Here is a 23,882-nt window from a genome sequence, read left to right on the forward strand (position 1 = left end):
GCATAATACCTTGGAGTGCGGAGTTCTCAATTTTTAATATGGGTTACATTCACAGCTTCTTTTCCAGATAGGAACTTCACTCAGTCTCTGTCTAGATCATGGACATCCATACGCTTTTTTTGTTCACCGCAGAGATTAAATACACTGATTTAAAGCGTGGAAAGGTCTCACCCATATGTAGCAGCTGATTTCTTCTCCCGGATTCCAGAGTCCATGTAAGCTGAGTTTCCCCTGTTTAATCCAGGCTCCAACAACCATATATCTCTACCTCCGAGCTTCCCTTGTAGTAAAAAGCTCTCTGCACCAGCAGACCACAGTTTACACAGACCAGGCAGGGACCAGAAGCAACAGCGACCAGGCAGATAGCGGCAAATAGGGCAGGCAGGAGCAATGATGACCCTAGTAGCAGTAATTTCAACTGCCTGGTAGCGGGTCTTCACCGGGCATTAGCAGCCTCTAGATGGGCCTTTTTTATTTTTTTTTAATACAAAGTGGACCAAAGTCCAAAAATACTCTGATATTCAGAGAAGACATTAAAGAGGCTCGGTCATCAGATTACAAGTGCCCTACATAATCTGATCGGCGCTGTAATGTAGAGAAGTGTTTCTTTTTTTATTTTGAAAAACGATAATTTTTGAGCAAGTTATGAACAATTTTATGGAAAACAAGGAGAAACCTCCAGCTCACCGGTCTGCGTCTTCAAGCAGCGTCAAACGGATCCCCGCGACGGCCCGCGGCATGTAATTGCAGAGAGAAAGAGAAAATGATCCAGCGCTGATGTAGATTAAAAGGGAAAAACGAGTCCCATGTTTATTTCAGGAAATTCTTAAAATCGAAAGGGAGACGCAGTCCCAAGGCAAAAAGGTAGGAGTAGTTGGGGTGAGTGCCCAAGCCTGCACGTTTCGAATGCGGTCTGCGTTCTTAGTCATGGCAAGCGTAGGCTTGGGCACTCACCCCAACTACTCCTACCTTTTTGCCTTGGGACTGCGTCTCCCTTTCGATTTTAAGAATTTCCTGAAATAAACATGGGACTCGTTTTTCCCTTTTTAATCTACATCAGCGCTGGATCATTTTCTCTTTCTCTCTGCATGAACAATTTTACACTGTGCTGTCACATACTCCCACACTAACTTTACTGAAGTGTCGGGTGTGTGAATAGACATCGCATCCTGGCTGGAGACAATGTCTATTCACTCTCAAGACACTTCGGTAAAGTTAATGTGGGTGTATGTGACAGCACAGCGTAATCTCGTGAGATCACGCTGTGCAGTGAAAGAAGCTGGGCTGGAATGAAGAAAAGTGTATGACGCTGTTTGGTCAGCGTCATACACTTTTCTCTTTACAACGCCCACTTGGTCAAGAGTTAAAAAACGCCCAGATGGGCATTAAGAAACTAATTAGCTTAAATGTAAAATTGTTTATAACTTCTTCAAAAATTATCCCTTTTCAAAATAAAAACCGCTTATCTACATTACAGCGCAGATCAGCTTATGTAGGAAATAGGGCACTTATAAGATGGTAATTCACTGAAGTGATAAATGAGTAAAATATAAAACTTTTATTTCATGAGATATGCCAGTGATATCTCTTCAGCAGCTGGTATTCTACTGCACAACACGGAAGCATGCACGCATAGATGCCGCTGACATCTATGCGTGCATGCTTCCGTGTTGTGCAGTAGAATACCTGCTGCTGAAGAGATATCGCTGGCATCCTGGCCAGACTGACAGACCCCTGATAAGTATAGAAACGCGTAGGGTCGGGTGAAGTGAGGGAATTGTGTGTAGGGGGCAGTGGCATTGTTGTGCATCTGTACATTTGGAGATTCAGGTGCGGTTAACGCAGGCTCCTGTGTGTACGAGGGTCTAAACCACTGCTACATCAATGTTCAAACACTGATTCCATAATTTGATATCTATGTTTATATACCCAGTCATTAAGGGTTCGCAAACGAATTAGGACTTGGAGTATTTTGTTTAATACGGTTTTAATACATGGTTGGGCTTACACAGTGGTGATTGTACCCCTGTTTTTAGATAGCTATGAAATAAAAGTTATATATTTTACTCATTTATCACTTCAGTGAATTTCCAATTGTTCATATTTGTGGGAGCACAATATATATCGTTAAAATACAGTGAATTATCACTTATAAGATGGTGACAGAGCCTCTTGAAGTAACAATTAAAACAGTAACCATTAGCCGTCCGTGCCCTAACGTATCGAAAACCGATGCTAGAAAGTTGAGGAAAATATCACACACTATTTTGATGGGATCCAAGCATTCCACCTTTTAAGACTGTAGATGTACATTAAAGGGAATGTGTCGCAAATTAAACCTTTTTTTTTTTAAGTGTCGTTACTTATTTCTATTATATTTTTTACGTTTTTTGCTGTATTTTTTATTTTTTTTCCGTATGGTGGAAAGTATTAAAAATTAAATAATAATTTGACATGTTTTCCTATGTTGGCCACCAGGGGGAGCACTACTCAGAATTACAGCAAGGTGAATAAGGCAAAGCAACCTGACTCACAGCTACTGTAAATGTGGGAGGGAACCTCACCCCCCCTCTCACAAGCCAGGTAAAGGTGTCTTCAAATTGCTAAGCAGTGTCTGGCAGCCATATTGGGTGTGATTCTGCAGCTGGAAGAAGTTATAGGACACACCAAAAGGCTAAGTGTATGTTCACACGCTTACTAAACAAAGGGAAAACCGATCCTGATTTTCAGCCAATTTTTAATCAAACGCGCGTTTTTTAACGGCCGTTTTTGGAGCTGTTTTTCTATAAAGTCAATGAAAAACGGCTCCAAAAACGTCCCAAGAAGTGATGTGCACTTAATTTTGGTCGGGTGTCTATTTACGTGCCGTTTTTGGAAAACTACCACGTAAAAAACGCCCTGTCGGAACAGAACGCCGTATTTCCCATTGAAACCAATGGGCGGATGCTTGTAGGCGTTGTGCTTCCGATTTTTCAGCTGAAAACATTGTGTGTGAACATACCCCTCGGGTATGTGCACACGCTAACTGCATTTACGTCTGAAATGACGGAGCTGTTTTCAGGAGAAAACAGCTCCGTCATTTCAGACGTAATTGCTCGTACTCGCGTTTTGCGAGGCGTCAATTACGGCCGTAATTTGGAGCTGTTCTTCATTGAATTCAATGAAAAACGGCTCAAATTACGTCCCAAGAAGTGTCCTGCACTTCTTTGCCGAGGCTGTTATTTTACGCGCCGTCTTTTGACAGCGACGCGTAAAATTACAGGTCGTCGGCACAGTACGTCGGCAAACCCATTCAAATGAATGGGCAGATGTTTGCCGACGTATTGGAGCCGTCTCTTCAGGCGTAAATCGAGGCGTAAAACGCCTCGTTTATGCCTGAAAATAGGTCGTGTGAACCCAGCCTTAGAATGATGAAAGTGAAGTGAATGACTTTTCAGTTGACCGATTCACACGCCGTGTATTTGACATGTTTTTTTTTTTTTTGCACATTTTACGTGCAAAAAAAACATAAAAAACGCTTGATTACACTTGATTTTGTGTGTTTGGGGGATGTGTGTGCGTGTGTGTGTGTGTTCTCGCCACTGATTCTTCAAAACAGCTGATAAGCGGCTATGAAGTATCAGCGGCGCCCGTGCACACTCCACTCTGCCACACACACACACACGGGAAAAGTCTTAAAGGGGTCGTCCAGGAAAACATGGCGCCGCACCTGTCCTCAGGTCGTGTGTGGTATTACAGCTCTGTCCTATTCACTTCAATGGAGGTGAACTGCAATACCAGACACAACCTGAGGACAGGTGCGGCGCTGTGTCTCCAATCCGGACACCCCTTCTGTCCTGAGATGACCCGACGGGGGAGGCGGGTGTCAGAGCCACCCACCGCCATCATCGGGGGGGGGGGGGGGGGAGGGGGTCACGAGAGCGGGGGTCTGTGAGAGTGGGACATGCAGAGACACACATCTTACCTGCAGTGCAGCTGGTCTTCAAGATGGCGCCTGCTCTCTCCCTGCAAACAGCTGCTCTGCTCTGTCTGACTCTGACCTGCGTCTGCGCAGGACAGAGCCATAGTGCAAAGTCAATGGGACGGGTCCCGTTCATTGACTCCTATGGACTGGAGCTGCCGTATTCCATGTCTGTATGTGTCGTTAATCGACACATACAGAAATGGAAAAAAAAATGGCAGCCCCCATAGGGAAGAAAAAGTGTAAAAATAAAAAAAAGTAACACACAAACACACAAATTAATACAAACGTTTTTAATAAAACACTAACCTCAAACTGATATTAAAAAAAAATTTTTTGGTGACACTGTTCCTTTTAAGATCATTTATTAATGAAGTTTTGTGATAACATTCGCTATTAACCTTTCTAATAACGTCTGAGACTTCCAAGATTGAGCAGTGGCCATTCTGGTAGCCATGAAAATATGATGTATAATTAATTTACAGGGAGGAGAAATTTCCTCGAGATCTCTAGAATGGCTAAAGCAGAAGATCTGTTAGGAACAAATTCTGAAATAAGTGTAATTATTTGTTTCCATTAATTAGTTATTCTAGGGTAGGACCACCACATATGTAATGGAGAACTTAATTCCTAATCCCATTTGGCCTGTATTAAGAGAGTTCATAACCACGTGATAAACATTCCTAATTCTCCTTGCCAATTGAGTAAGAATTTATGAAATAAAGTAAGTTTAGAATATGTAGGTTGGATTTTCATGTTTGGTATTAGGTGTCTAATTTGGAGGTATTTATAAAAGAGACTTTGTGTCAGGTTGTAATATTTTACTAGGTTTTCAAATGATATGAAGTTACCAGATTCACAAAAAAATCTGCAAAAACGTTCATTCCAGCATTTAGCCACGGCTGTGTTGAAATGTGGTATAAAAATTCAATTATTATGATTGGAATTGGGTCAATTCAAATGTGAACACATTGGTTTCTGCAAATATAGCTTGACCAAACACGTATAGTCAGTCATAGATTGCAAGGGCCATGTTGGTATATTAGCACCGACTTATGTTGCAATAAGTACATTTTTAAAAGAAAATAGAGGGTCTATTGTATCCTCCAAAGTAGACCAGAGAAAGGGAGTTGGATAATGCCAACAGGGGTGTAATTGGTCCAGTCGTTGGCCCGTATTTAACATAACTGCTAACATGAACCAATCTGCACCAAATTTGGCGCATAAGAAGAATAACCCACTTCCGGGTTTCAGCTCTCTAGGACCTACCGTTTACTACATATTCACAAAAGCAAACTGGCTTCCATATCAATGAACTTCCTCCATATCGCTTGGCCCGTATTAGCCAATAGAAGCTCACATGTCCTTCATTCTTAGCCTCGCTCACATACATTCAGTTTTAGACCAGGTTTCCATAACAACCAAGCCACTCGATGTGTTACGTGCTGTAAACTAACTGTACCTATGCTGGATTTGAGCATTCTCATAAATTGAACCCTTTCATACCAGTCATGCCTCTAAAAAGGAACCCTGCACTTAGAGGAAAGACTCCTGCGGCAAAGCTGCCCCAGCTGCTGAAATCTTACAATCTTACAATTTTGTTGGGCCGCGGTGGCCATGCCCCAGTTCCACGAGCCCCCCCCCCTTTCCACAATAGAGACAAGGGTGGCGAAAACAGGCACCGCAAATTGAGAATTTTGGGTCCTTTTTGTGTGTTTTGTACGTCGAAAGGTTGATAAATTGCTCCCAATGGAAACATAATCAATCCATTTCACCTAATAAATGCTCCCCCTCAAATAATACGCCAAGCATTCCACTGTTTACAGCACAGGCTGGCGTTAAGTGGCCTCCACCTAGGTGAAGCCTTATTGTAAATATATTCTTGGCATTATATAAGTTCACCCGGTGCATATGAACCCGGTATCCTATATTCTTAGGGCTTCGTATGCTATGTTTAACACCGCTTCTCATGTAATGGGTTAATTTTGTAATCTGGCATTTGGCTTCCACTTAACTGATTCTATCCCTGATGAGATCAAGTTCAAGCTACCGTTTTTCTAACTGGTTCCTGGAGAAGCCTCATCATTCAATGTATCTTAATGGCATTATAATATTGAGAGTAAGGCTGGGTTCACATGGAGTTTTTTGCAGGCAGAAAATCTGCCTCAAAATTCAGTTTTGAATTTTGAGTCAAATTTTGCTCTGCCTGCACGCCAATTTTTGTATTTTTTTTTCTTTGCAGCGTTTTTCGCCCGCAGCCATTGAGCGCCGAGGGAAAAAAACGCAGCGAAATACGCTTTCTCTGCCTCCCATTGATGTCAATGGGAGGTTAGAGACATAAAAGCCCAAAGATATGGCATGTTGCTTCTTTTTCCCACGAGACGGTCTTTCTGCTCGCGGGAAAAAAACTCCTCCGCCCCCCTTTGAAATCAATGGGAGGCATTTTCGGCAGTTTTTTGGCGCGGTTTGTGTCAAACTGTGTGAACTGACCCTAAGGCCCGATGCACACGAACGTGCTTTTGCGGCCGCAATTCCCCCGAAAATCCATGGGAGAATTGCGGCCCCATTCATTTCTATGGGGCCATGCACACGACCGTAGTTTTTACGGTCTGTGCATGGCCCGGGAGCCCGCACCGTAGAAAGAACGGACATGTCTTATTACGGCCGTCTTCTGCGGTCCGGGCTCATTGAAAATAATGGCCGCGGCCATGTGCATAGCCCGCGATTTGAGGACGGCTTGCGGCTGACAGTCCGCTGCCAGCCGACCCGAAAATCACGGCCGTGCACATGGCTACGGTTGTGTGCATGAGGCCTAAGTTTGTAAAAATGCAGACTCCTAAGTAAACTACTATATTTATAGCTAATGTCGTTTTGTCTATATTCCTACCAGGTAGAGACGGAAAAGAGGAAAGCGCAGCAGAGGAATTTTGGGGTCTTCTTTGATGATGACTATAACTATTTGCAGCACCTTAAAGATACAGAAACTGCTGAACTTGTGTCTTCGGAAATGCACCACATACCAAGCCGGATTAAGATGACTGAGGATGCGAAAGTTGAGGAAGAAGCGGAATGTGTCCAGGTATCTTCAAAGACTCAATTTTTATGCTCTAAATTTGCAGATTTAGAGAGATGCTACTTTGTATAAATTCAGCGAGGCTTCCTGCAGGAAGCAAGTCACACACTCTTACAGCCACATAATAATGTTTAGACGTACGGGTATGAGGAGCCAGTACTAGTTAAAGTTAGTTATGTCCGGAAGATCGCACGACACATCAGAGACTGCTGCAACCTCACAGTAATGGCCGGGATCACGACTGTAATGGCTCCATTTCCCGCCATTTAACTCCTTAGATGTTACAAACAATATTGATTGCAGCATCTAAGTAGTATCAACAAAGGGAGGTAACTCTTTGGTTCAGCCCCAGCAATGCAATCGCCACGAATGTTTTAAACTGAAAGCCCAGGCATAATTGAGGGCCTGAGGGTTGTCCATCAGTGATTCCAGTTAGGGCATACCTTCAGTACGCGCACAGGCAGTAAAGCATTGGCATATACAGATATTCCATTTTATTAGTTAAAAATTAAAAATCTAAATTCAAGTTCAACTAGTGGCACAAAAAATAAATTAACATAACACAAATAAGAAATTGAAGACTAAAAATAAAGAAACACTTTTTGTAATTTTTTTTTTTTATCTGACAGCCCTTTTTTTCAAATATGACGTGTCACCTTATATGGGAATAACTATGTTGCGCTTTTACTTATCCTAGCGATTCTGAAACCTGTTTTTTCTTAACACATTGTATTTTGTTAGTGGCAAGTTTTGGTTGATAAATTGTGTTTATTGGTGAAAAACACCAAATTTAATCAAATTTAAAAAAAAAATAATAGCATTTCTCTGCTAGTAAGGCCTTATTCATACGGGCATGTTCGTTTTGCGCATGCATAAAACGCAGCGCTTTGCAGTTCCGTGTGTCATCAGTGAATTGTGCATGGCTGCGTGATTTTCACGTATATGCCAGCCTTATGACATGCGGTTTTGATGTTTAGAACAAGAAATGAAGGAAGTGCTTTTATTTTTTCCTTCATTTCCTTATTTACTGCTGCGAGAAACACGCGCGGCACACGGAAATGCTTCCGTGTGCTGCGTGTGATGTATAGGACATGTCGTGAGTTTTACGCAGCGGACATAAGCTGCGTGAAAATCACGGACTGTCTGAACGGCCCAATTAACTAACATAGGTCCATGCGACGCGTGTCATTTTCACGCACGTATCACGGACATGAAACACGCTCGTGTGAATAAGGCCTAAGGTAGACGTTACTACACCAATTTTTTAACCCATTCAGCCGCAGCTATTTTTCTGATTTTCACTTTCGTTTTTTACCACCACCTTCCAAAAGCCGTAACTTTTTTTTATATTTCCAATAATGTTGCCGTATGAGGGCCTGTTTTTTGCGGGACGAGTGTTGTAGATTTTCACAGTACCATTTATTGTACTGTATAATGTAGTGGGAAACTAGTAAAAAAAAAATTGTGGGGTAGAATAGGAAAAAAAACTTGACTCCTCAATCTTTTGGGTGGTTTTGTTTTTGTTTTCCATTTTTTTCTGTAAGGTTTTACCAGAGAAACACAACTCAATACTTATTGCCCAGATTCTTCAGTTTTGAGAAATATCCCACATGTGGCCCTAGTGCGGTAATGGACTGAAGCCACAGGCCTCCGAAGCAAAGGAGCACCTAGTGGATTTTGAGGCCTCGTTTTTATTAGGCACCATGGCCGATTCGAAGAGGTCTTGTGGTGCCAAAACAGTGGAAACCCCCCCAAAAGTGACCCTATTTGGCAAACTACACCCCTCAAGGAACTTATCGAGAGGTATAGTGGGCATTTAGATGCCACAGGTTTTTTGCTGCATTTTGTGGATTTAGGCTGTGCAATTGAAAATCTAATTTTTGAGATAAAAGGTATGAATTTTTAATTTTGACAAGTAATAAAGGCTAAAAAGCACCCCAAAATTTTTAAAGCAATTTCTCCCGATTACAGCAATACCCCATATGTGGTCATAAACTTCTGGTTGGACAAATGGCAGGGCTCAGAAAGGCAGGACCGTTATTTGGCACGTAGATTTTGCTGGATTGGTCTCTGAGCGCCATGTCATATTTGCAGAGCTTCTGAGGTACCAGTACAGGGGGAACCTCTTAAAAGTGACCCCATTTTGGAAACTAGACCCCTTGAGGAATTCATTGTAGTTTTCATGGGGTGCATGCGACTTTTTGAACAGTTTTTATTCTATTTTTAAGAGGCGTGGTGCGTTATAAATGACATTCACTTTATTTTGCGGGGCGATAAGATTACGGCCATACCATATGTTAATAGTTTTGTTTTTTTTAATGTCTTATGGCGTTTGCACAATCAAATACTTTTTATAAAAAATCATTTACTTTTTGTGTTGCCTTATTCCAAAAGCCATAACTTTTTTTTTTTTTTTTCCATCAAGAAAGCCGTGCGAGGACTTTTTTGCGTAACGAACTGTAGTTTCGATCAGTACCGTTTTTAGGTACATGTGACTTTTTGACCTTTTTATTCAATTTTTTGGGTGGTGAAGTGACCAAAAAATTGTGATTCTGGCATGGTTTATTATTTTCTTTTATGGCGTTCACCGCGCGGGATACATAACAAATTACTTTTGTAGTTCAGGCCGTTACGGACGCGGCAATACTAATTATGTATAGTTTGTTTATTCTTAATAAAAATAAACAAAGGACTGATGAGGGAAAAAGGTGGATTTTTACTTTTTTTATTACTTTTAAAACGTAATTTTTTTTAATTTTTACACAACTTTTTTTTACTTTGTCCCACTAGGGGTCTTGAGGGCAGGAGGCCCTGATCACAATTCTAACACTTCACTACATCCGTAGTGCAGTGTATTAGAGCTGTCAGCTACTCGCTGACCGCAAGCATAGTGGATCCTGACTTTGTCGGGACCCACTAGGCTTCCGTAGATGGCATAGGCGGAGGCCATTATTAGGCCTCCGTTTGCCACAGCAGCCATCGCCGCCCGCTATCATGTAGTGGGCCGTCTATGGTGGTTTAACCTCTAAGAAGCCATGATCGCTATTGAACAATCGTTTCCCGCTGAAGGAGCTGCGATCCTCCCGTGATGTAGTATTAGGTCATGGAGCGCGAACGATGCATTTACCATGACCTAATAGTACGTCAAGGAGCCGGAAGGGGTAAATCCATTTATTTCTGAAACACAGCAAGTGTTAACAAAGGAGCGCAACTCCATATTTCCCTGATTCTGCAATTTTTAGAAATATCCCATATGTAGCCCTAGTGCGCAAGTTAAGAGGCTCTGTCACCAGATTATGAGTGCCCTATCTCCTACATAATCTGATCGGCGCTGTAATGTAGATCACAGCAGTGGTTTTTATTTTGAAAAACTATCATTTTTAAGCAAGTTATGAGCAATTTTAGATTTATGCTAATTAGTTTCTTAAAGGGAATGCGTCGCTAGAAAAAAAAAATTTCTTTTTTTTTAGTTATTTTTATACATGATTAGACATTGTTCTAATTTTTTCACAAGTCAGGAAATATTATAAATTAGATTCTAATTTATAACATTTCCCTGTGCTGGTCACTAGAGGGAGCAATTCCCAAAATTGCAGCATTGGCATGTGGTAAAGCAACCACATTGCTTTATTCTGCAAAATTTGAAAAGACACACTCGCTCTAGCGTCCTCAAACAATCCCCCCCCCTCCTTTATCCTGGCTAGTGCCAGGAGAAAGGAGGGGATTGAATGTTCAAACCTCCTACACTGTGTGCCGCAATTTTTTTGAGCGAATACACAGTGTAGTAGGCTTACATACAGTGGTAATCACACACTAAAACACGAACATACACAAACATAACTTACCTGCTCCAGCCGCCGCCGCTGACTGCGGTCCGTCTGCTCCTAGTGCTTGCTTCTAATGACATGTCCAGAAGCCGCGACCAGAAGTAGTCATCTTACTGTCCGGCCACGGCTTCCGGTCCACAAGAAAATGGCGCCGGATGTCGCTCGGCCAAAGATCAGACACTCCTCTGTACAACGCCCAGTTGGTCAAAAGTAAAAACACGCCCAGTTGGTCATTAAGAAACTAATTAGCATAAATCTAAAATTGCTCATAACTTGCTCAAAAATGATCGTTTTTCAAAATAAAAACCACTGCTGTTATCTACATTACCGCGCCGATCAGATTATGCACTTATAATGTGGGGACAGAGCCTCTTCAACTAAAACACAAGCCTCGAAAATTTAAGGCGCACCTTGCAGATTTTGCTGCTTCTTTTTTTATTTAGGATGTCTTCCAGGTGCCATTATAGGTTTGCGGAGGCCTAGAGGTGCCAAAACATAAGAAACTATTTAAAAAATACCATATTTTGGAAATTACACACCTTCACGGAATTATTTAGGAGTGTAGTGAGCATTTTGACTCCACAGGTTTTCATAGATTTTATTAAAATTGGACCGTGAAAATAGAAAATTTAAACTTTTTCCAAAACATATCTAGTTTTAGGTAAAAAAAAAATCATTTTCAGAAGAGGTCATAGGAGAAATTGCATAACAACAAATTGTGTGTGTTTTTGTTTTTTTCTCGAGTACAGCAATATCCTATATGTGGCCGTAAACTTCTATTTGGGCACACGGCAGGGCTCAAAAGGGTAGGAGCGCCATCTGGCTTTTGGAGCAGGATTGGTGTTTGGGCGCCATATGGCATTGCCCTGAGTTACCAGTACAGTAAAACGAGAAGTGACCCCATGTTTGAAAACTACCCTCCTCATGGCATTTATCAAGGCGTGCAGTGAGCATTTTTACCTTATTTGTAGGGCTGGGCGATTATGACCTAAATCAAAATCACGATTAATTGAAGATGTAACCTTGATGACGATTAATGAACGATGATTTAGGCCACACCCCTTTTGCATGCCAAACCCCCTATTTCCATGCTATGCCATTGAATTAATAATACAAAGAAAAAAGGATGCAGCACTCCAGGTAAAGTCACTACTGCGGTTTATTCAGCAGCGATGCAGACGACCTACGTTTTAGCTCCTCCTTGGGGCCATTCTCAAGCAATGTGACAGTGCTCAGATACAAGTATATATACACGCCCACATCAGGGTGCCAATTAAACAATATTATCATTCATGTGTACAGTGTACAATTTTGCAGTGTTATACAATAAACATGTTAATATCGCATCTAGTTACCAGATCAGTGAAACAATCAGTGTTTTAACATGTAAAACAGTGTTGCTCTATAATCGGTGCAGGTGCATAGCATAATTAGATCAGAACGCTGGCACTCACTCATCATGGTGTGTTTATCAGGTCCCGCAACGTTTGTCAACAAACTCACTGCACATGTGCGGGACCATGATGTGACCAATCACTATGTGAAACATAATGATGCATAAAGCTACCAGTGCTTGGAAAAAGGCCCAGGATGACTACATCCTGTAACTGACTGTCCTGACGTGCAGTCAGTCAACACAGACCCTGGGGGCCAAATGCTGTAAGGGCAAACTGGGTAAAGTGAAAGAAACCAAATAAAACTAAAATAAAACGAAATAAAAGGGTAGCAATATCAGTTATGTCCGATCAAGTGTCCACACTAGTGTATATTAACAATAACCACAGGGTGAAACGAACATATTGGAGAACTACGGTACTAAGGGGTGTAAAAAAAGCAAACCATTTCATAAATAAATCCTGGACCAGTGTATCAAACTAGTAAAATCCAGAATACGCTCCTAGGGTTAGAACAGGATGCCTGTATCGGCCACCAGCCACATTACTGCGTGTGCCCAAGAGGAGAATAGGAACCTCTCAATGGGTGGGTGCCATGTCTCCAATAGCATGTCCGTCCCCCACGTCCAGGTGCCTGCACACCAAAAACAGCCAGTATATGACGGGGTCTAGGTGTGTTCGCTTAACCCAAGAGCGTACCACATCATGTCTCGCATTACATATCTTGTGCCGGGGGAGCAAGTAGGTGGGCTTAAATGGTGGGGGGGGGGGGGGTAAGAATAATCAATCCACAACCTCTTGATACGGACATAGTTAATGTTACGTATATAGTCGCCTGTGGCGACATCTATGACAACTATCAGTAAAGGACACAAATAACAATTATCCAGTGAACTGCTAGCATGGCGCTCAGTAGGGGCTATATCAAAAGAACTATACAAAGTGATATAGTCCAAAAAAACATTTAATGAATACAAAACAAAAAACACTAGGGACAATAGAGATGAGGACAATAGTTATATCACTAGACAATAGTTATATCTGTGCATCCCATTCATAGTGAGTGCTCAGTCTATGGCATAGTGTCCCAATCTAGAGAATATGGGTATAAAATAAAATAGGGTTATAAAAGAAGCACATATACATCCTACTACTTAGGATCAATGATAAGAATCTTATGGGCATTAATCAATGGGCAAGTATCAGACTAAATGGTTTAGACTGAAGTCACTATTCAGTCCCCTAAATTTTAGGGTACCAAGCCTGTTAATCCACTCTAATTTAGTGTCTTCAATCGTTTTTCTCTATCCCCTCCCCTCTTGGGTGGTGGGATATGGTCAATAATAGAAAATCTTACTCGCACTGTAGCCCATCTCAATGAAATGTTGGGGAATTGGAAGCCCAGTTTCTTTAATAATCATGGGTCTTCTAATAATACTAAATCTAATTCTGCATTCAGTGGTGGTCTCACCTACGTATAGCTTATTGCATGGGCACATCAAAATCCGATCTACATGCGAGGTAATGTTTGATTTTTGTCGATCTGTTTGTTGGAGGGGTGCACAAGTGTGTCACCCTTAGTCATCAGCCAACAGTTATCACAGCCTAGGCAGGGGAAGCACCCCGATTTAAGCAAAAATGCTAAACTGGGTCCCTGTCTACCTGAGCCTATGTCACTACTGTGTATATATAATATACCTCCTGACACTGCTCCCCACACAGTTCAATGCCCCACAGTGCCCCTCACACAGTACAATGCCCCCATAGCTGCCCCCACCCACAGCCCCAATAGTGTAAAATAAAAAATATATACTCGCCTAACCTCGTTCCAACGACGAGTGGAGGAGATCCCTCTGCTCCTCAGGTCTGTGAGGCTCGGCGCAGAGAGGCGCAAGGCAATGACATAATCACGCCTGTCTGCGCTGAGCCGTGAGTGGCTGGCGTTCCATTGTGAATGATAGTTGGAACATAACGGACCCAGCTCTACCATTGGAACCAACTGTTTCTGCGTCCTGAGAACGCAGAAATCCGGCTTTCACATGGACCGTTTTTCACGGTCCAATCACGGTCGTGTGAATCGGGCCTTAAAGAGGTCCTATCACCAGTTTATAAGTCTCCTGTCTCTCTATATCCTATCTCATAGGCACTGTAATGTAGATAAGTTTTTTTTTTTTTTTTACAACTTTTATTTTTGAGTTATGACAATTTTTAGTTTTATGCGAATTTGTTCTAAATGCCCAACTAGTCTTTTTTTTTTTTTCCCATCTTTGACCAAGTGGGCATTGTAAAAATAAGTGTATGACGCTGACCAATCCGCGTTATACACTTCTCTTCATTTATGTCCAGCAGTACTCACAGCAGTACTTACTCCCACAGTAACTTCACCGGGGTTTCGGGAGAATGACAAGACATTGCCTCCAGCCAGCCAAACAAAAAAACGTTATCTATATTACAGCACATAGGAGGTAGGAGATAGGGCACTTATTAAAGAGGCTCTGTCACCAGTTTGTCATTTATTTAACCCTCCATGGTTTGGCCGATACTGCACTGGGTCCATGTAATCTCTCCCCAGAGTGCCCGCTCTGCGCTATCTGCCTGGCCCTGCTGGAATTTACACAGCTCTCTCCTTCAATGTCAGAGAACGGCTGAGGTGGTGACGGGCAGAGAGGGATGTTAGTGCATGCAGCGCATCATTGATTATAGATTCTGTTAACCTGTTCCCAGCCGGGGAACACAGTAATTATAATCAATTAGATTATACACTGCACTACTGTATGATGTCCTACATGCTGGTCTAGCTTGTGATCAAGATACGTAGGAGAGCAGGATTCACCTCTTCTCTGTGTGCTGTGTATAGAAGACATGATAGAAGTTAGGCTTTACCTACTAGTCCAGATAAAACGGAGAATTTTAGAGACAGCCTGCAGAGGGGTGTACTGCTAAAAAATTCAGAATACACGTCCTATAATAGCCAGAAATAATGTTATTCCTCATGTACACACATATGAGAGCCTATTTTGAAAAGTTATCTGAAACGGTAGGTATGCTTCAGTATCTGATTTCTTTTGTACTTGTGCATGGTGTACTTTGATTTTCATAGAATTCATGTGCCAGGTGTACTGGCATAGTACGACATTTACTCTTGTATATTTTTCTTTAGGGCCCTTTCATAAACTTGCCATCTTCTGTCTTTGCATCAGAATTTGAGGAGGATGTTGGGTTATTAAATAAAGCCGCTTCGCAAGGTATGTCCTTTCCCAATATTCTCTTCAGTTGAAAGGTATTGCATCTTGTTACTTTCGTTAAAGACCAGGATATTTTACAGCTAAATGACCAGAGAAAATGTCACGATTTGCAATGCCCTACTTTAAATGAGTATATATTTGCATGTTAATGAAGTATATCTTACAATTTTACATTATTTTTAAAAGACAGGGCTTTGTTTTAATGCTTCAGATAAAAAATACAAATTATGTATACTGACAAAGTGGACGGGCATGTACCAGGGTCTGGCAAAAAAAGACGCTTCCTTTGGCCTTTTGGGTCCACCAATTTCGCAGCTGATTTTATAGTAGCATATAGTTTTCTGGGGGCCCTAACACACCTGAAAAATTACAAACATCCCATAATGACTTCATTTATAAAAGTAGACCCCCAAAGTTTTCGTTAAGTCTGTTTTCTTCTGAATCTTTCTTGAATAAAACGTAGCAAAATTATTATTTTTTTTTTCGGCTGACGCAGTGTCATATTACAAGGTTGTTGTTGTTGAACCTGCTTATGAAGGCAATTGGGACAAGAGTGTTAGCTCATTCTGAACTTGAAGGTATTGTTTCAAGGAGTGGATTTAAAAGTGTTCAGACCGCACTAGGTTTTCGTGTGGGTGCATGCGTAGGGGCCAACACTATATGATGAAAGAAGGTACTATGCACACCAGTAGGGGTAATGATCAAAAGGTCATTTTAATTGTTTAGCCAATATCAGTGCAACGTTTCGGTCATATCCTTGACCTTCCTCAGGCACTGTAGTATGCTGGGTCCTGCAAAATGGCGCTTGTAGAATGGCGGAAGGCCGCTTGTGTAGGTTTTCAAGGAATGGAGACACCTGGACAAGAAGTTTTCTCATTTTAGCCGACTGCTTGTCTTCTATCCCTTTCAAGAAGGGAACCCTTCCAAGTTGGTAGGTCTCAGTGGACCCTCCTGTTTCTCGTCTGGCGAAAGCTTCTATTTTACCTATGGCGGACTCCGCTTCCTTCAAATATACTGGATCACTGTGTTGAATCTTTGCCAAAACTGCCTTTGAGCCCTCAGACTACGCCCTATGCCCAATTTTTGCCTCAATCTGGGTCAGCAGAGCTAACATGGAGTGGGCCCACAAACTCTGTCATTGCCTGCTCTCGTGTCGTCCTCTGGAGGAATTGGTGGATCTCTCATCTTATCGCCAATGCATCTAAGTACCTATGCGAGGCTACCTTTGACGCTGCCCGTTTGGTAGCTTGGGCCTCGGCCTCTTCCATTGCTATCTGCAGGACAACCTGGCTTAAAGCGTTATCTGCTGATACGGCTTCCAATCGGTTCCTGACTGCCTCCTTTTTTCAGGCTCCCATCTCCTTGGAACCAGTTTGGATGAAACTTCTCTCCGAGACTACGAATGATAAGAGCACCCACCTCCCTTAATACAGGGTCAGGCTGACTGCTCCGGTTAAAAGGGTGGGTTCTCATTTTCGGTCCTTTCGTGGGTTCTCCAATCCGCCGTCTCACCAAATTTAGAAGACCAAACCATCCTTTTAAGTCTCGCCCCTCCTGACGACCCCAACCTCAAACCGTAAAGACTGGAGTTGTAAGTCCAACTCCGCCTGAATGCGCGCCACTACTCGATTTCAGTTAGTGGGGAGCAGTCTTCTGCACTTCAAGGATGTCTGGCTTTCAAATGTTTCTGACGCCTGGGTTCAGGAAGTGATACAAAATCGAAATTTACCAGCCTTCCTTTAAGGGGGTTTCTTCCCGTCTGCTGTTCCACAGTCCCCCCTCCAGGACGGCCACCTTTTTTCAAGCAATCTTCTCTCTGCTTCCTCAAGTGGTCATTATTCCGGTAACTCTGACCCAAAGGTTTCGGGGGTTCTACTCCAACCTTTGTCGTACCGAAAAAGGACGGCTCGTCGGCCCATCCTGGACCTCAAGTGTCTGAACACACTTGTCAGGGTCTGTTATTTTCATATGGAATCCCTTATATCTGTCATCGCTTCCATGGAACAGGGGGAGTTTCTATCCTCAGTGGACATAAAGGATCCGTGTCTGCATGTTCCCATTTGCCAGACTCCCCATCGCTTCCTGTGGTTATTTTGGTTGTGCTGGCGCTCCTTTGGACCAGGGGGGTTTCGGTCACCCTGTACCTGGACAACATTTTGATCAAGTTCCCCTCCACGGAGGACAACAGGACTGCGCTCCAGATCACTCTGTACACCCTGAGTCGGTTTGGTTGGATTATCAACCAGTCCAAATCTTGCCTGTCTCCTTCCCAGCAAATCTCATTCCTGTGTGTAGCCTTAGACACTCTATCTGAGTCTTTCTCCGGAACGACTATTACATAGTTACATACATAGTTACATAGTTACATAGTTTGTACGGTTGAAAAAAGACACATGTCCATCAAGTTCAACCAAGGGATGGGAAAGGGGAAGTAAAAAGTTTCTACACATAGGAGCTAATTTTTTTTGTTCTAGGAAATTATCTAAGCCTTTCTTAAAGCCATCTACTGTCCCTGCTGTGACCAGCTCCCGCAGTAGACTATTTCATAAATTTACCGTTCTCACAGTAAAGAAGGATTGTCACCTCTGTAGGTTGAACCTTTTTTTTTTTTTCCAGACTGGGGAAGTGCCCCCTTGTTTTTTGAGGGGGTTTTACATGGAACAGGATTTCACCATATTTTTTGTATGTGCCATTAATATATTTATATAAGTTAATCATGTCCCCCCTTAGTAGTCTTTTTTTCAAGGCTAAATAGGTTTAGTTCTTTTAATCTTTCCTCATAACTTAGATTCTCCATGCCCCTTATTAGCTTTAAGATAGGAGATAGGAAAAAAAGGACCAATAAAGGCGCTGCTAAACCAATGTAGGTATTTATTGAAATGTAGATGATGGGCTACGCGTTTCGACGCAGAAATTGCGTCTTCATCAGGCCATGAACACATAAAAGAAACATCATATATATATACAAGTAGGTAATAAAATATCAACCAATCACAGAAAGGAGAGAGGGAGGGGACACTGGGAACTCCTACAAAGAGAAACGGACGAAATCCCGCTAAAAAGACAACCAAATTTGATAAATACAATATATATAAATTTGATAAAAGAGCATCTTGTGTGTGATGCTGGAACAGCACATACACCTAGGTTGCCCGCAACGAAATGAGCCTAATAATGGTGGTTGAAGTGCCGAAAAAATAGGAGGAATGCCCTTTTTGTGCAATTTACTTGGGGCTAATAGATTTTTAAGGGTTTTTGATCTTCTGAATGTAACCTTAGGTGAAGGGGGAAGTAACCCCTTTAGGACTGGATCGTTACAGAGGATATGCCAATGTTTGCCAAGGATTGACCTGATAGATTTACTCCCAGCATTGAAAGTTGTAATAAAATTGTATTTGTAATCAAAATGATCAGCTTTATCTATTTCCGCTACTTTTACACACTCTGCTTGAGTCATTTTTGTCGCTTTAAGTTGTGCTCCTTCAATTAGGCTAGTCGGAAAGTGCTTCTCTCTGAATCTTTTACTTAAAATCGAACATTCCTTTTTAAAATCAATTGAATTGGAGCAATTTTTCCTAATTCTCCGGAATTGCCCAAATGGATAAGAATAAACAGTGGATGCATTATTATCTATATTCCCTATTTTACCCTTAGATTACTAGATCAGTACGTTTTGATTGCATGATTTCAACGATATTGTGTTTTTAATACGGCTCACACTCCAAACACCAACTGAAATGGACTGTTTAGTAGTATCTGTTGTCTTTTTACACAATTGTCCCATATTTTAAATTGATCATATATGTCTCTTTTATCAAATTTATATATATTGTATTTATCAAATTTGGTTGTCTTTTTAGCGGGATTTCGTCCGTTTCTCTTTGTAGGAGTTCCCAGTGTCCCCTCCCTCTCTCCTTTCTGTGATTGGTTGATATTTTATTACCTACTTGTATATATATATATGATGTTTCTTTTATGTGTTCATGGCTTGATGAAGACGCAATTTCTGCGTCGAAACGCGTAGCCTATCATCTACATTTCAATAAATACCTACATTGGTTTAGCAGCGCCTTTATTGGTCCTCTTTTTTTCCTATCTCCTATCTTATCACCAACGGTGAATTCACGTTCACCGGTTTTGGACCTTGGCAGCAACTACACCTCGCACCTGGCTGTACACACCCTGGGTGTGTCTTCTACTCACGGATCCTCTCAGTATCGTGGTTGCTGGAGATCTCTCTATACTGTTCAACAGCGTTGTGCCTGGTCAGCATAACTCGTCCAGGTGAGTGCACATCGCCTTACCTTTGTTGTTTCCCATGACCATTGGATAATTGCACTATGTGGCGCCGTGTGTTTTTTTTTCCTTATTAGCTTTGATGCTCTTCTTTGTTTTTTTTCTAACTCCAGGGCATCCTTTCTATGAACTAGAGCCCAGAACTGAACTGCATATTCTAGATGAGGCCTCACTAATGCTTTGTAAAGTGGTAATATTACATCCCTGTCCCGCAAGTCCATGCCTCTTTTAATACACGACAATATCTTGCTGGCCCTTGAAGCAGCTCATTTGACATTGCATGCTGTTATTTAGTTTATGATTTACAAGTACACCCAGATCCTTCTCAACAAGTGACTCCCCCAGTGTAGCTCCCTCTAGGACATACGATGCATGCAGGTTGTGCGTACCCAGGTGCATAACTTTACATTTATCTACATTTAAATTTAATTTGCCAAGTGGACCCCCAAACATTCAGTTTTTTTAAAATCTGCTTGCAATTCACGAACATCTTCCATTGACTGAACATTACTACATAGCTTGGTGTCATCTGCCAAAATAGAAATAGTGCTATTACTCCTATCCTCTATATCATTAATAAATAAGTTGAATAATAGTGGTCTGAGCACTGAACCCTGTGGTACACCACTTATAACCGTGGACCATTCAGAGTAGGAATCCTTTACCACAACTCTCTGGATACGGTCCTTGAGCCAATTCTCAATCCAATTACAAACTACTTTCTAAACCTATAGTCCTTAATTTACCCATTAGACGTCTGAGGGACAGTGTCAAATGTCTTTGCAAAGTCCAAAAACACTATATCCACAGCGGCCCCTCTGTATAGGCTAATGCACATCTCTTCATAATAACAAATCAGGTTGGTTTGACAGCTTCTGTCCTTAGTAAAACCGTGCTGGCTGTCACTTATAATACTATTTATTGTCGCATAATTCTGTATATAGCCCCTCAAACATTTTCCCCACAATGGATGTTAAGCTTACTGGTCTATAATTACCCAGGGAAGACCTAGAGCCCTTCTTGAAAATAGGCACCACATTTGCCCTGCGCCAGTCCCTTGCCACTATACTAGTCACTAGAGAATCTCTAAATATTATGAAGAGGGGAATAGAAATAACTGAACTAAGCTCGTTAAGAACTCTAGGGTGTAAGCCATCTGGTCCCGGGGCCTTGAGAAAGGGATTCATCTGTTGCGGACAGCCACTTAAACTTAACTCTGCCCCTTGAGGGCTCTTGGAACCATGGTGACCTTGATTGAGACCACACCCTTTGTGAAGTTCTGCACTCTCCCCCTTCAGTGGGTGATCCTCTCCCGGCGGAACCACTACCTGGATCTGTGGCTGAGACTTCCCCTTTACAGTCAGTCAGTCAGTCACTTCGGTGGTGGATCTTCTCGCCGCTTAGGGGCTGTGATCTCAAAAGGAATTCTCCCTTCCCATCAACCTGCTGGTGTTGAGCGCCATATTTCTTTGCCTGCTACACTGGACATCGCTGCTGTCTAGACATCCATTGCAAGTTCAAACTGACAATGCAGCGGCCGAGGCTTATCTCAATAACCAGGGCGGCAATCTCAGCATAGCGGTGATGCCTGAGGCCGCAAAGATTCTGGCCTGGGTGGAAGCTCACATTTCTGCTCTGACTGCAGTACACATTCCCGGGATCAACAACTGGACGTGGAGCCGATGACTTCCAGATTCAATGATCAGGTTTCCTTCATCTCCCGAGCCAGAGATCCAGAGGCTTGCACCGGGGTCCAACTTCAGGCTTCTATATGGGTTTCCTACTGTGCCTCAGAATCGGCTCCTCTGATGGCTCAAGGCATAGGGGATTCCGGCCATCCTGACAGCCACAGATTGGCTGCATCATTCTTGGCACGTGGACCTCGTATACCTGCTGACTGACATCCCATGGCCCTTGCCTCACTGTCCGGACCTCGCAGGGACATTTCTTCCACCAGATTTTAAGGTCACTACATTTAACGGCCTGGCTGTTGAGGCTGCCATTCTGAGCGCTTGTGGTCTTTTGTAGGTTGTTGTCCTCATTATGCTTAAGGCTAGGAAGTCTTCAGCCCGTACTTTCTATCGGACCTCGAAGGCCTACTTTCGTTGATGTGAGGATCACACTCTCCCCCCACCCATTGTGTTTTTCTCTATCCAGAATTCTTACCTTTCTGCAGGATGGCCTGGATCAAGGTTTGGCACTCCGTTCCCTGAAAGGTCAGGTGTCGGCACCTTCCATCTTGTTCGGTCGCCCGTTGACGTTGAAGGCTGATGTCAAGGCTTTTCTGCAGGGGGGCGCTCATGCCATTCCTCCTTATTGTCCAAAGATTCCTTTTTAGAATCTCAATTTTGTTTTGGAGGTCTTGCAGTCGACTTCTTTTGAACCCTTGCAAAATGTCCCTTACAAAGGACTCTGAATTTGCATCTTTATCTTGCGGACTTACCTTTCTGTCACTGCTTCCTTCTGGAGGTCGGCTTACTTGTTCATCTTCCTGTAGGATCCCAGGGGTTGGCAGCCTGCCTAAGGCTACTGTTGTTCGCTAGATTCGAATTCTGTTCGCAAGGCTTACCAGCTTCTGGGTAAGCCTTTTCAGATCATGGCCCAGTGGTTGGCGCTTCCTGGGGTATGTGCCATCGGGACTGCCCTTCAGGTGTTCAAGGCAGCCACATGGTCTTCTTTACACACTTTTATTTTTTGGTCAAATTATCTCAGGTGGGTCGCAAGGTCTTGCAGGACTCTGTGAAATAGGTGACCATGTCCTGTGCTCTGTTCCCACCCCTGGGGAATGCTCTAAGACCTCTCACAGTCTGTGTTCTCCAATATATCGAACAAGAAAATAGTTTTTTTTGAGTACTTGGCTTAATATTATTTTCTCGTCAAGTTCATTGGGGGACACGGCTTCCACCCAATGTGTTTTCAAAGTGGTTTTTTTTTTTTTTTTTTTTCATGGTTGTCAGTTTGAACTATTATCCTCTCTACATTTTCTTACCTTGTATTTGCCTCTCCTACTGTTTGCAGACAGACTGAACAGCTCAGTGTCTGTGAGCGGGGTGTATCCTGGAGTAGGGCCACTTTTTAATTTTCAATATGCTGTTGCCTCCTAGTGGCAACAGCATATATGCACGGTCTGTGTCCCCCAATGAACTACACAAGAAAAGGATTTGACGGTGAGTAGTCAAAAAATCCTGTTATATACTGCATGGCATATAGATTAGTTTGGTGGATGATTATGTTGAGGAGGTAATCGGTAATAAATTCACTAAAGTAGTCCTTTTAGACAAAATTTGAGTCTTCTACTGTTATGCCATGGGTACCAGTAAATGCGTGGATTTAGGAGCAAAATATGGAGCAGGTGCCCATAGAAAAGTACAGTATGTGTCTAAACTGTAAGGACCATGCCATCCTGCACTACAATGCTCTGCTCTGTAGTGTCAACTTTGTCAGGAATAAAGATGTACCTGAAGTGGCACATTGTTGCACCCTATAAGAGTTTCCATCATCAGCACTATATAACCTCTTCGCCATAATGTCACTAACACTAATTAAAAATAGAAAATAGTGTTTTATTTGAAACTTTATTTATTTTTATTGTTTTTGTGGGTTGACATATCTATAATTGATATGTATGATACTGTTACACACACACACAAATCTCTACAAAATAATTGATATTGCAGGCAATTGCACATGCATAGTCCCTTAAAGAGGCTCTGTCACCAGATTTTGCAACCCCGATCTGCTATTGCAGCAGATCGGCGCTGCAATGTAGATTACAGTAACGTTTTTATTTTTAAAAAACGAGCATTTTTGGCCAAGCTATGACCATTTTTGTATTTATGCAAATGAGGCTTGCAAAAGTACAACTGGGCGTGTTGAAAAGTAAAAGTACAACTGGGAGTGTATTATGTGCGTACATCGGGGCGTGTTTACTACTTTTACTAGCTGGGCGTTGTGTATAGAAGTATCATCCACTTCTCTTCAGAACGCCCAGCTTCTGGCAGTGCAGACACAGCCGTGTTCTCGAGAGATCACGCTGTGACGTCACTTCCCCAGGTCCTGCATCGTGTCAGAAGTGCGAGGACACAT

General features: G+C 42.4%; 1 protein-coding gene across 1 annotated transcript in view; it reads left to right on the forward strand.

Annotated features, from left to right (window-relative positions):
* LTV1 (LTV1 ribosome biogenesis factor) overlaps positions 1 to 23,882 on the forward strand; it is a 57,283-nt gene that overhangs the window by 24,479 nt on the left and 8,922 nt on the right. The window contains exons 3-4 of the mRNA XM_075862663.1: positions 6,852 to 7,040; positions 15,416 to 15,500. Coding sequence (XP_075718778.1) covers positions 6,852 to 7,040; positions 15,416 to 15,500 — 274 coding nt within the window. The remainder of the gene's footprint in view (positions 1 to 6,851; positions 7,041 to 15,415; positions 15,501 to 23,882) is intronic.

The sequence above is a fragment of the Rhinoderma darwinii genome, chromosome 4 (genome assembly GCF_050947455.1).
Source record: "Rhinoderma darwinii isolate aRhiDar2 chromosome 4, aRhiDar2.hap1, whole genome shotgun sequence".
Taxonomy (NCBI): Eukaryota; Metazoa; Chordata; class Amphibia; order Anura; family Rhinodermatidae; genus Rhinoderma; species Rhinoderma darwinii.